The 12,824-nt window shown below is 38.4% G+C and overlaps 1 protein-coding gene across 3 annotated transcripts in view; it reads right to left on the minus strand.

Moving 5' to 3' along the window:
- LOC148036290 (DNA glycosylase/AP lyase ROS1-like) overlaps positions 1-12,824 on the minus strand; it is a 76,013-nt gene that overhangs the window by 47,329 nt on the left and 15,860 nt on the right. For all 3 annotated transcript variants that reach the window (XM_087678296.1, XM_087678294.1, XM_087678295.1), the window contains 6 exons: positions 11,685-11,767; positions 10,658-11,494; positions 10,489-10,525; positions 10,337-10,394; positions 4,472-4,581; positions 1,733-1,798 (listed from right to left, as the gene is read on the minus strand). In XM_087678296.1, the coding sequence (XP_087534422.1) occupies positions 1,733-1,798; positions 4,472-4,581; positions 10,337-10,394; positions 10,489-10,525; positions 10,658-11,494; positions 11,685-11,767 (1,191 nt within the window). The remainder of the gene's footprint in view (positions 1-1,732; positions 1,799-4,471; positions 4,582-10,336; positions 10,395-10,488; positions 10,526-10,657; positions 11,495-11,684; positions 11,768-12,824) is intronic.

The raw sequence follows: 12,824 nt of genomic DNA on the forward strand, positions 1-12,824 counted from the left end.
AGATATGTATGGAACATCACTTGTCTTGTAAATACCTTGTAGAATGGAGTGTATTTACAATTATAATAATTAGTTTTTTTCATGACTAAATATTTCAAGTAGGACAACTCCCCCTGGGCCCCAGGGAATGTATTTCTGCTCAACCGAAGTCCTTAGAACTAAGCTTAGTGACAATCAAGATTGACATAGCTTTCTTTACAATCTTGATTGAGGAAGAGTAGTAGAAATGTGCCAGAGGGTGTTGAAAGTGTATCTATATATCTCTTCTGAAAAGCAGCATTTATAGAAGAGGGAAATAGAGGGACTTGATGATGAAGAGATGGAAGATAAAAAGGGAGATGGCTGTGAATAACTTCAGTACGATCTTCAGGTGCTGTAGCAAGATATTTGCTGTAGAATGGGAGGAAGGGAACCCTTTTTACAGACAAAAATAGATACAAGGGCAAAGTGCAGCAGCATAAGACAAGCGTCCAACTACATGTTATGAAGAAGGGCAAGACTTAAATGGAGGGACACTAGGAAGCTATCTTGCGGATTTAACTCACGTTGCCACTTTTTGTATGAGTCTAGCCATGATGTGGAGAGTTTCTGTCATAGACATCCAATCAGGTCTAATAGGTGGAAATGCCTACTTCCTTTGTTCTGAATCATTGCATGGGTCCACCATAATCTGTGATCACTCAGTGGCCAGATCTAATGCACTATCCTAGGTATTTGTAAATCTCAAAGGAAAACAATCATTTTACCAAAAAGAATGCACATTTTTTTCCCTCTTTGAGTTGTGATAGTTCTCTGCTCAAAAGAGTTCAGAAATGTATGTGGTGTACATATGGTTCGACTTCTTTTTTATTATTGATCTTAGTAAGCTTTAAATGTTTAAGTATACTTAAGAAACTTGGACTTTTTTGGAAAAACTGAAGTATTGATGCATGTCTGTGCTAATGTTTTCTAGATGCTTTACCACCATAGGATAGATTTATATATCTTGCATTGGAAGTAATACTTAAGGTCCCTCACTTGAGGTCACAAGTTTTACCAGCCACATAACCAGCCAAATTTTACTTCCAAAAGCATATATTATGTATTCAGTTAGTCCCAAGCATTGCTTTTAGTATGTGATCTACATATCTATGAGGTGGTAACATTTGTGACCTCACATGAGGGACCTCACTTATTCGATTATACCAAGGAGTACTTCCAATTTGTTTTCATCAGCAAGTTTGATACAGCTGAGGAGGGTTTACTAGGTCTTAAATACCCCCTTCTTAGTAGTGAAGTAATTGTTTCTAATTCATCTAACTTAACCTCTATGATGATCTTACATATTCAGTCAGTCCCAACCATCGCTTTTGGCATGTGGTTCACATAACTACGAGGTGGGTTGAGGCATATAGGTTATCTTCTGATTAACTGTGAACATGCCCAATGTGTGGAGGATAAAGACCAGGAAGTGCATCAATTGCCATGTTGAAGAGAACAATTCCTTGTGACACAATAACAACTGGTCAAAAGGAGTGTTCATATCTTAAAAATAATCACAAACAGTCACCTAGTCACTGAGGCTTCTGTGGTATAAATTAAGTGAACACATGAAGCCTTCATTTTATAATGGTTGAACACATGCATGTAGTTACATCTGGATGCATTGTTCAGTTTGCAGAAATGTCTTTAATGGGATTCATTTCATCAATGTCAGGGAACCATGTTCATAGTAGTTTTATCAAAGCTATACCTCATTAACTTGAAAATAGGTTCCATTTAGTGGAAAGCTTCCATGCATCGCAGTTCTGCATGGAATCTGCCAAGTCAAGTATACAATTAGCATCAGTAAGAGATACTGGTTCTGCAAAAGTTTTAAAAACTTAAACATTATTAACCTGCTGACCAGAAGGCAAACATGAACTGTTGATCTGAATGGCCTAATAAAAGCTGACATTGCTATTGAATGTTTTGGGATATGTTGATTACATCACCAGCTCACACATCATTTGAGATATGAGCTTGCTGGGTCAGTAGCTGTTTAAGTGGACGCCAGCTCTACTGTCCAGATTTCAATTGGCCCTAGTACTCAGTCGTCAGAAAAGAAGAGCCAATGAGCCTGAATGCTAAGAACTAGTCAGTAGATGTACTGTTTAAGTAGATGCCAGCTGTAGTGTCCAGATTTCAATTGGCCCTAGTGCTAATTCATCAGAAAAGAAGAGCCAATGAGCCTGAATGCTAAGAACTATAAAAGCAAACCTATTGCAGTATTATGAGCATTTACTTTTGAGAGGCCCAATGCAAGTTATAAGTAGTTTCACATAGCAACATTAAGTCTGGATAGCAACAATATTGATCAATAAATTCAAGGGACTGATTGGGCTTGATAATTTAAGATTAAGGTTTGTATTACAAATTTAAAAGACAAAATTCAGGCTTTGTTAGAAGTGAATAGACTGTTAACCACATGTGGACTTCGATGCTAAAGCATTTGAAACTTGATCTGTGTGGATTTTATGTTCAAAATATCATCAGCAAGACACTCAGATGATTATTTATGAAAGACTCTGGATTGTATCACGTTAAGACACTAACATGATCATTTATGAAAGACTTACGATCATATCACCTTAAAACATTGTGAGGATTTTATGTTCAAAATATCAGCTGCAAGACACAGACGATTATTTATGAAAGACTCTGGATTGTATCACCTTAAGACACTAACATGATCATTTATGAAAGACTTAGGATTGTATTACCTTAAGGAATGGTTCTAGATTTTTGGAAAGGTACAAATAGATACCAGTTGACTAAATTGACCAGCATCGAGTCCTCCGGAAATTGAACATGCAAGTACAACCTCCTGCTGAAGTCTGATGTGGATGACTTGTAGAGAGTTGAAGATCGTACTAGAGTATCCTGACATGTCATCTATCTTAAAATAGATGAGAACTTGAAATCAATGTGAATAATCATTCTATAACCATCATGACTTTCTTGGTCTTGGTTCAATTGCACAAGCACTTGAGTATGTCTTTTTTTAATGGAGGATAACTGTTGGAGTCAATCTCTTGAAATGTTTTTTGTGTTTGTTCATAAGGCTTCAAAAAGAGATTCTCTATAGTTTCATGGTTTCAAAGGACTTCAAATGGTGTCCGATGCAGCTTTGTGGTATTTTTTCTCACGAGAAGTTTGGTTCCTTGTACTAGTTTCAGAGGATGTGACAAGGTAAAGCCTCTGCCTCAGGCCTACCTCACACATCCTTCTTAAGGTGGCAAACGATGGATGAATTCCCCCAATGCAGTCCACAAATTTTGAGGAAACAAGTGAAGGGTGGAAGAGTAAGAAGAGAGGCGACTAAGACCCTTGCTGGGTTTCAAAGAACAGTGAGTCAGTCATGATTTATCACTCTCTACCAAATACTGTTAATAACTACGGAGTCATGACATTTTTTTCTCTGAGAGTGATCTCATAAAGAGAAATTGTGTATCAAATGATATGTGTATGGTTCATGTTTCCTTACTGACAGGCAAAATGTACATCCAAAGACATTTATGACTAGTAAGTCATGATCTCGTTCTCTAAGAGGGATCTAGGCTAAAGGGGCCAATAAAGTGATGCTCCCCAAAAGCTAAACATAATCCACCCCAATTTAGTGATGATTTTGGACAAAAGATGCATCATTTTTACCCACTTGAAGCTATGCAACAAAATCTTATATATTAAACATAAGTTTAATGTAAGTCAAAGAATTGAGCCATGTAAAATTCTTTATATTTCGGATTTTGTAAAGCCTCAAAACAATACATCCTTTAGTATCACTCTATTTGCCCCGCATTGCCACTCTTTAGTGAATTCTTCGTTTATAACTAGGACTAGATTAAAATATCAAAATACTACAATTTTTTTTATTTGAGTGTATCTGATGTATATAGTTCAACTATTAAAAAATTAGTATATAACTAATCTAGATAAAAAGGATCCATTGAGGGACTGTTAAATGTCACTCTATTGGTCCCTTTACCTAATTTGAAGATGAATTGTGTCAAACTATATGCAAAGGGTTCACCTTTCCTTATTAAGTGAGAGGCATAACTTCAGGATGGTCGAAGTTAATAATTGAAACTTAAAAATGTTTCTCTTTAATAGTGATGGTGTATTTACAAAGTCAAAATGGAGGCACACCCCAATTTTTGGTGATAGATTGTTTTTGGATGTTGAAAAGGTTATTGGCTATTGGAAATCATTATGGGAAAGCCTGCATATGTAGTTGCTTAACAAAGTCACATTTTGAACAGAGTGTTATTAATGCATGGTATGTACTGGCCGTTTTGTTTTGAATCTTCATATCAAACTCAATGTGTGCAATTTAATTGCAGGAAGTCTAATTTAGATTTAGATTTTGAATCAGAAATGCACGTTTGCAGACATAATACTGTTTAGAGGAGTCTACAGAAGGACAAAAATATAGTTTAAAGGAGTATCCCACCAACAAAGTGCCTGAAACGGTTTCATCAGGAGAACTGCTGCTAGAGGAAGATGTATGCATTTCATCCCTGCAAACCTCGTCAATTTCTTGTTGAGATTCTGGAACTTCATCTGCATAAACCACATAATACATCTCTTGAATATTCATAGCTCAGAACCCAATCTTCGAACAGTTTGACAACATGCAAAGTCTCAGTTGCAGTAACTAAAGAGCCAATGCAACTATTAACTATAGAATGCCAAATATAATGTGCAGAGTTTATGCCATAGAAGTTTGTTTTGTTTTACAAGAATATTATTTATCCACTGTGTCAGTGGTTGCAGAATATAAAAAGGGACCTTATATCAATGCAGGGATGGCTGGATAAATGACACTTTGAGAAGGAGAAACTGCAGGTACACTTGTTATTCTTGAAGAAACTTATAAAGGGTGAAAGCAGACTTTTGGAGGGTAGAAAATTGCTTGCACATGCCCTGCATGTAGTAGAAAAAAGGGCAAATTGACTTCCAAATTTAGTAAACACTTCCTGAAAATGTATTGTTCTGAGAATCGTATAAAGATGTTTTGGCTACAACCATTGAGATATAACACGTCAATGAGTATTAACAGGATTCTTGCCCAGTGCTGTGCAATGTGCAGTGGTCATCACCAATGCTTTCTTCGAGCACAGCCAATGGCAATGTCAACTGAAGAACTGTGTTTGTACTTGGAAGGATAGAAAATTTTCCCACAAATGCATAGCATCCTGCCCTGAGTTTTGGTACAATCATCAAGGTTCTATCTTCAAACTTACGACTATCATTCACATTCTACAAACTTGCTGCAATCTTATTTTATTCTGGTTTAAGGACCTCACCAATTGGTCACTCACTGGTTTAAAAAGCAGCTGGAGGCATGTTTTGGAAATGGTGTTTCCTAGGCAGTGGGTTTCCTTCTTGAATCCGTTTTGATAGGTGCCACAACTTTTGGAAAGCTCCTCTCTCTTTTATAACAGGCAGCTGGTTCATGTGGTACAGTGGAGACTGGTTTGTGCTTTTATGAAACACACTCGTCATAGGTAATGCCAGTGGACTTTTTGTGGGTCTTTTGTAATGCACTGCCAGGGTTGGCGAAAAAGCTGGGTATGTGACACATTGTCCTTTCATAATAATGGGACTTGTAACAGGCTCTATATTCTTTAGTTACACTGGAAGTTCATTGCCCTGCATTTTTCTGCATTTGCTGATCGGAGTTCAGTGGGGGTTAGTACTTGGTTCATACTGATAGTTTGTCCCCATGTGGCAAAAACCTGAGCTCAATACTGATTATGATTAATTTGGCACGATGTCAGTCCTAAAGGTGATGGCCTAGTGCTTCTGCATCACTTGGTTGGACACCTATGTTCACGTGTTTGTGTAAAGTTTGGGCTCTTGCTTACTTGAACATTCGGTTGGTCCTCCTTGTTAGGGTCACCGAGGAGGAGAATCTCATGCCATCAAGCTCTGCTGTTCATTAGGGTTGCAAGCTATCCTAATTGCACATGGGACAAACACTAGCATGGCTCTTGCCCCTTCTTTTGGCTAATACTTGGAACCCACCCCTGCGTTGTTCCAGTGTGTGTCTTATCTCAGATAAAACAAAGTTGGCATGATGTCGGCCAGCTCTTGATTGGTTTAAGTACTTTGATAGCTAGTGTTCAAGGTGGAAGAGGAAGGAAGTAGCTACCGTCTTCACAAAGAGGGAGGGAGAGGAGGCACTGAAGGGTGGGGAGCAGGGAAGGGCTACATTAGATTCATAGTTACTGGAAATGCCCTGAAACTCCACTTTTTTGCTGTTTCAACTTTCCATTTCTGTTGTGTTTTCCCTTTTTTCCTTTCTCATCCCTATAGTTATTGGAAACTCCTTGAAACCCCAATTTTTTTTTGTTTATGTTTCCCTTTTTGTTACCATTTCTCTTTCTGTTTCCTTGTTTCTGATAACTATGGCTAAATTATATACTCCTACATCTCAACCTGCCTCTACCTATATCTCTATATTCTTTACTTCTCTTACAATGCCTAAGCCTCTTCATGAAGCCTTCCCATTATACACAGCTCACCTTAAGTTTCTTTTTGTATCTACTATCTACTACTTTTTGTACTTGCCACTTGGCACTTGTGACTTGCTATACTGTGATCTATGAACCATGATCCATCATTGCAGCTAGCTTTTTTTAAAATCCATTGTACATGTCTTCAATTTTATAAATAAAATTGGATCTTGGAAATTACTTGTAATTAGAGTCTTGGATTTACATTTTGTCTCAACCTCTCGTCATGTTCATGACTCGTTTTTTAAAATTGAAGCAAAGACATTTGCAGTTTGTAAATTGCATTAGTATTGGATGGATAAAACCTTGTGATACTCTATCTTATGGATAGCCACTCTCATGTTAAAACAAGTAATATTTACTAGCCTAACCCTTAATTATCTATGTATTTTTAAATGACCGTATAAAACATTGGATTTGATTTGAGATTTTTTTGTGTACGTTTGATACCATACCAAGTTCATAGATTGGATGGATTATACCTGACTACATTGCCTGAGTGAAAGGGTTTGATAAAGCAATATAGTTGCATAATATTTGCTAGTGGTATGGCTGATGGTCAATGACAATGTAAAATCAATGTGTCGATATAGGGTAGGCAATACATTGAATCTCCCATCTTTGGAGGTGTTGATATGTCCCCTAGTAAAACTTTGTGTAGAAAAACTATCATGCAAAGGTCTAGACGGCATGAGAAGATGGAATACCATCATAACCCAAGATACTACCAAAGTCAAAGAGCCAAGCAACTGCTGCCGATTATAACCAGAAGAAAGTTGATGGGCTCATTGTGGATACTTGGCTAAAGTGGAAGTATCACGAGGACGTGAAATTTTATTGCGTTGCTTAGCATTTGATTAAAAGTTAATCAAATGTACTAATGTGACTTGTACATGTGAGGTGTGAGTTAATTATTTCATAGTGTGGGACTTGGGACCCTGAGATGTCAATTGGTGGCAAAAGGCAAAAGTTATAAGAATTTATGCAAGACATGTACTAGATGGTATCCAAAGTCAGATTTCGGTCTAGACTAATATATTGGCTACTAATGTCAGTGGTAACATTGGAGACTAGACATTAATTAATTAATTAATGCCAGTCCAAGGGTCAATAGTTGCTGAAATATATTTGGGAGACAAATTGGTCTAGCCAATTTAATCATTGGTTGGTGAAATTATTTTCTAAGTGCTAGAATAATTATTAAATTAAATTTTAGAATTAGTTAAAATTAATTTAATAGGCTGGATAATATTGGAAAATGGAATTAGAAGGTTGCCACTTGGAAAAATTTGCCCATCCAAGTAGGAAAAACGTTTTTGGGGGTTGGTGGAAGTTTATTCTAGTCATTGTGAGAAGAAATAAACTATTAGAGAGCAAGGAGATGTTGCTGATGTGATTTGTAACCACCAAGGACCATTCCTGCAATAGGTGACAGCAATTTGGAGACCTCCAAGAGCAACAAGTGACAGCAACCCAAAGTTCTTTTGGTATAGATGACAGTAGACAAGAAGGGGTAGCTGTCTTTTTGGTGGTTCTAAGCTGTATGTGATAGCTTTCATGACTGTTTGAGTAGGGTAGTAGCAAATTTTCAGCATTTCTCACAATGAAACTCTGAAATTTCTCTCTACAACATTCTCTCTCATCCCCTAGTCACCTCTCAAGTTATCTTAGCAGGATCTAGCCATTAAATAATTGGTGTGTATTCTTTCTTGGCGTCCAATGGCAGATTTTCGATGTCTACTCAAGCAAGCATGCCTGATATGGTTGGAAGTGGAGTGATGCCCAGCTATTTATTGGGTCCTTCTCAAGGATGCTATGGTTGTTGTCGGCCATGTGTTGGTTCCCCCTAGTTTGAAGGAAGCTAATAGTAACAGGATGTCTATGCTTTGGAATACAGCTAAAAAGAGGCCCTATTTGTTGTACCTCAATTGCAATGGTATACGACCTCTTTGGTTTCCCCTCAAGGGGGATACTTTCATTGGACACTATTTCTTTTGTGGTCAACTGAGTCATTTCTTTGTAGAGTGTCCAGATAGAAAGACTACCTTGGTGGATTAGTTTACGGATAAAGAGCAAAATGCATTCCCCTATCCTACTGAGCAATAGATTATTGAGCCCAGTCACGCAAAACCACACCCAGTTCCCCCCCTCAGATCTTGGAACACAAGGATGGATGGAAGCTTGCTGCACTAAAGGAAAAGCCAAGGAGACTTCTGTGCCTATAGTACCTACTAATCCTTCTTCATCATTAGAGCCTCTCCATACTTACTTAGTAGACTACTTCAATTTGCACTACTCCCAAGGTTCCACAGCCTCCCAAGGAGCTGGAACGGCAACAACCCGCTCATGATCCATCAGCCTTGATGGCCTTTGATGTTGATGGTTGAGTGATTACTCTGTGGGATTGCAAGTACCCAAGTTCTACCTCTTGCTCGGTAGATGGACCTTTCTCCTCACGGGGGCCAATCCTTTTGTAGTGCTAGGAGATTTCTTTGAAGATGGTGTATTGGAGACATTGGCAGCGAAGGCCCAAAACCCATGCAGCCAAGTTTCATCAAGACTCTTAATCTTGTGTGTCGTTTAGTCCCAGGGTGCCTCTTGCACACTCATCCTTTTCTATTTGTTGAATCCATTGTAACTAGTGTATAGATGATGGCCTAGAGCCATCTTGAACTTTGTAGTCATGTTATCCTGTAACATTTTTCGTAGTTAATATAAACAACCCATTACTAAAAAAAAGAGAGAGAGGCTTGGTGTAGATTGGAAAAGTGAGTTGACGCTACATTAGGTTACACACCCCCCTCCCCCCGCGCCCCCCCCCCCCCCCCCCCCAACCAGCTGATCCTCGGTGGCCCAATCCTTTTGCAGTGCTAGGAGACTTCTTTGAAGATGGTATATTGGAGACATTGGCAGCGAAGGCCTAGACCCATGCAGCCAAATCTCATCAAGACTCTTGATCTTGTGTGTTGTTTAGTACCGGGGTGCCTCTTGCACACTCATCCTTTTCTATTTGTTGAATCCATTGTAACTAGTTTATATATGATGGCCTAGAGCCATCTTGAACTTTGTAATCATGTGCTTTTGACTTTGGCTTTTGAGGGAGATTTTAGACTCTTTTGCTCCACTGCTTGTGTATCTGCTATGTATTTGTTGGTGAGTGCACAATAATTTTTTATGAACATTACAACTACTTGTTGATAGCTCCCCTTGACCGAGGAGGGGCACAAGGAATCTCAAAAGATACATGACACACATTATGGATTGTGGAAGGAGTTACCATCAAATTTCCTGACAATGAAAACTGAATCAAAGCTCCAAAATGACATTTTGGGAAATTTTGACCCTCCTGTTTTAATGTGTGTTTGTACAATCTGTAATACACCCCATGAGCTCAAGGGATAACAGAGTTTCATTTGATAGCACTCTATAGAAGCAACAATGCCTCAGCACATGGGATTGCTTGATGTGCCAGCCAATTTCGATGGTCTTCATTATGATAGTTGGTGAATAGACCTTACATAGATTGGAAGCAAAGAAATTTTATAGGTCACAAAGATCCAGAAACATTTCAGCAGACTTTACATAGAAACTCCTTTGTATGTGAAAATTTATTGGTTGCAAAAATCCAGAAATTTCATAGGTCGCAAAGAAATTTTATAGGTCTTCATTATGATAGTGGGTGTATAGACATTACATAGGAATTCGTTTGCATAAGAAATTTTTTATGTTGCAAAGATCCAAAAACATTATAGCAGACATTACATAGAACGGAAGCTTATTGATAGTAATGAACAAACCTGGGCTCCAGATTGCAAGCAGATATGAACAAGGATCATCTCTCTCTCGGGCATCTACCTGTTTCAAGGACAGTGTCTATAGTAAGAAAACTTCATTTGATGCAACTCTGGTTTAAAATCTTGAGAGCACAGCATCTCTGAGGAATAAATACCTTCTGTAAAAGTGGATGAGCGTCGGGTAGCTCATATCTGCAAGAATAAGATAATCTATATGTTGGTAATAGGCTGATTTGTGTATTAAAAGTAGGTGTCAAGGAAAACCTCACGAGTTAATGTTTGAAGAAAAATAGTGCAGAATTTCGGAACTTAAAGCAAGCTTACACATAGTGAATGGTGCGCAAACGGCCAACATTTTTCAGTTTTGGAGCAGGAATCCGTGCTGCTTCAGGCACAGCTATAATGGCGTTTGATGCTGTCTCTGCAAGAACCATGGTATTCTGATAGGATTTTTCAGACATAACATTGGAGCCACTGACTGGCAAGTCATGAGAGGGTAATGGTGATGTTGCAATTAATTCGCTATTATGACTGTGATCATGACAAGAAACTGGTGATGTTGCAGCCATTCCATGATTTTGAGGAGCAGACTTACTGCTTTCAGACACTGTGAGTGGCGCATTTATTTCTGGACTGGCAGTGAAGCGGGATTGTATCTCAACACATTTTACATCCTGAGATGAGCAGCTGTCTTGATAATTTGAAGTCGTCCATGATTTTTTGGAATCAACAAGAGAAATATTGTCGGCTATTAATTCATCACAATAGTCATGAACATCATTATAGATGTACTGTATTTTGTCACCCATATCTTCAAGATCCAAAATATCATCGTATGTATGTTCTGGTGAGGGAGGTTCTTCAACATAAAATTCTTCTGCATATGCAGCTGGTACGTCATGACTTGTATAACTAAGATCTGTATTACAATCTATTTCTGCAACAACAGGGGCCCCTCCAGAGAAACTGACGGCTGAGAACTCATTTTGAGACCACTCAATACAAGCTCCTGTATTGTTGGCTGATCCCATGGGAGCAGGAAGTGCTAATGCCTCTGAACCAGGGCCTGATTGTTCTGGAGCAGGAAGTGCTTCAATGGTTGTGGAAGAACAGATGGTCTCTGTTTTTGATTCCTTTGCACCAGTTAGAAGAGGTTTGGCACTGTGAACATAATTAACCCTTCAGTTTCTGATGTAGGAAGATCTCCCTATGCATTTTGTTGTTCCCCAAGTATGCACCCACAATCTTGTCCATCTTACACTGATCTTAAATAATATAGACTGAGATATGTGATGCAGATACAAGCAATTCTCTCAGGCTGATTTTTCTAGAAAGGGAAGACGTATCACACCTTGCATAAGCGCTCGCAAAATGCTTGCATTCTGTTCGCATAGGACACGCATTGCAATTTGGCTTACTTTTTGTACAAAAGACCTACATCAAATGCATCATGCTCTGTGTCAACTTAATTTTGTTAAAGAACTTATTAAATAAGCAACACAAATCTTCTCTTTATATCATGATAATGAGAGTCTGCTAATGTTTTCTCAAAAACCATTTTCATAAATGTTAAGCTGAGACAGTATTCAATGCTTATGATGCAGCAGCAAATTGACTCTATGCTGAATATTTTTAAATGAGAAAGAAAACAGCAAATTTTGAAATCTGAATCATGAACTGATATCATTCACATAATGGCGAATTATTAAGAGTAAATCTACATTGGATGTAGACCTGTACAAGCAGTCTGCTTGTTGGTTAAAGAACAATCTTATACTGGTGGGTATGATGACCTGACAACATAGTAACAGGAAATGGCTATTCCCTAGGCTTTTCACTTGGAACTTTGTTTCCTTGTTTTCCCCCCAAAAGAAAGGAATGTAAAAAGTAGCAAGCCATTGCTGTCACTCCTCAAGGCTTGTAGCGAGGGGGAAATTGGCACCAAAGTAATAGCCTCTAAGGGGGATGGCTCTTAATCAAGGCTTAAAAGGCTAAGGGGGATAGCTCTTAATCAAGGCTTAAAAACTTAGGTGTTAGTCAATCTGATACATGCAAAGAAATGCTAGAGAAAACACAAAGAAAGGCAAACAATATGACAATAACATGAACACAATCTCATGAATGCTCAACGAAGGTGAATGCAAAGAGGTGTAGATGATACAAAGGGTCTTCAAACCTCTCTGTCTGAGGGAGAGGGGCAGGAGTGAGCTGAGAATGGTTTTGGAGATGTCGAGAACAGTTTCAAGAGTGTCTTGTACTTGAAAAGGATCCTAAAATGTAGCTGAGGTGTTCTGCCTGAAAAGCAAAGCCCGATCAGGTAGCAGATTATGGCAAAATGATGACCTCAACCGGCTGTCCACCTGTTGCTTTTATATTGCCACTACAAGCTATACTGATGCCTGGCTACAAAGCCACTTTATGCAAAAAAGGATTGCAATAGTAATATATTTTCTTGTTTCTACATGACTTTGTAAGCTATGGCGGATAGAAG

This window comes from Lygodium microphyllum, chromosome 5 (genome assembly GCF_053477565.2).
Source record: "Lygodium microphyllum isolate KBCC chromosome 5, Lygodium_microphyllum_v1.1.10, whole genome shotgun sequence".
Lineage (NCBI taxonomy): Eukaryota > Viridiplantae > Streptophyta > Polypodiopsida > Schizaeales > Lygodiaceae > Lygodium > Lygodium microphyllum.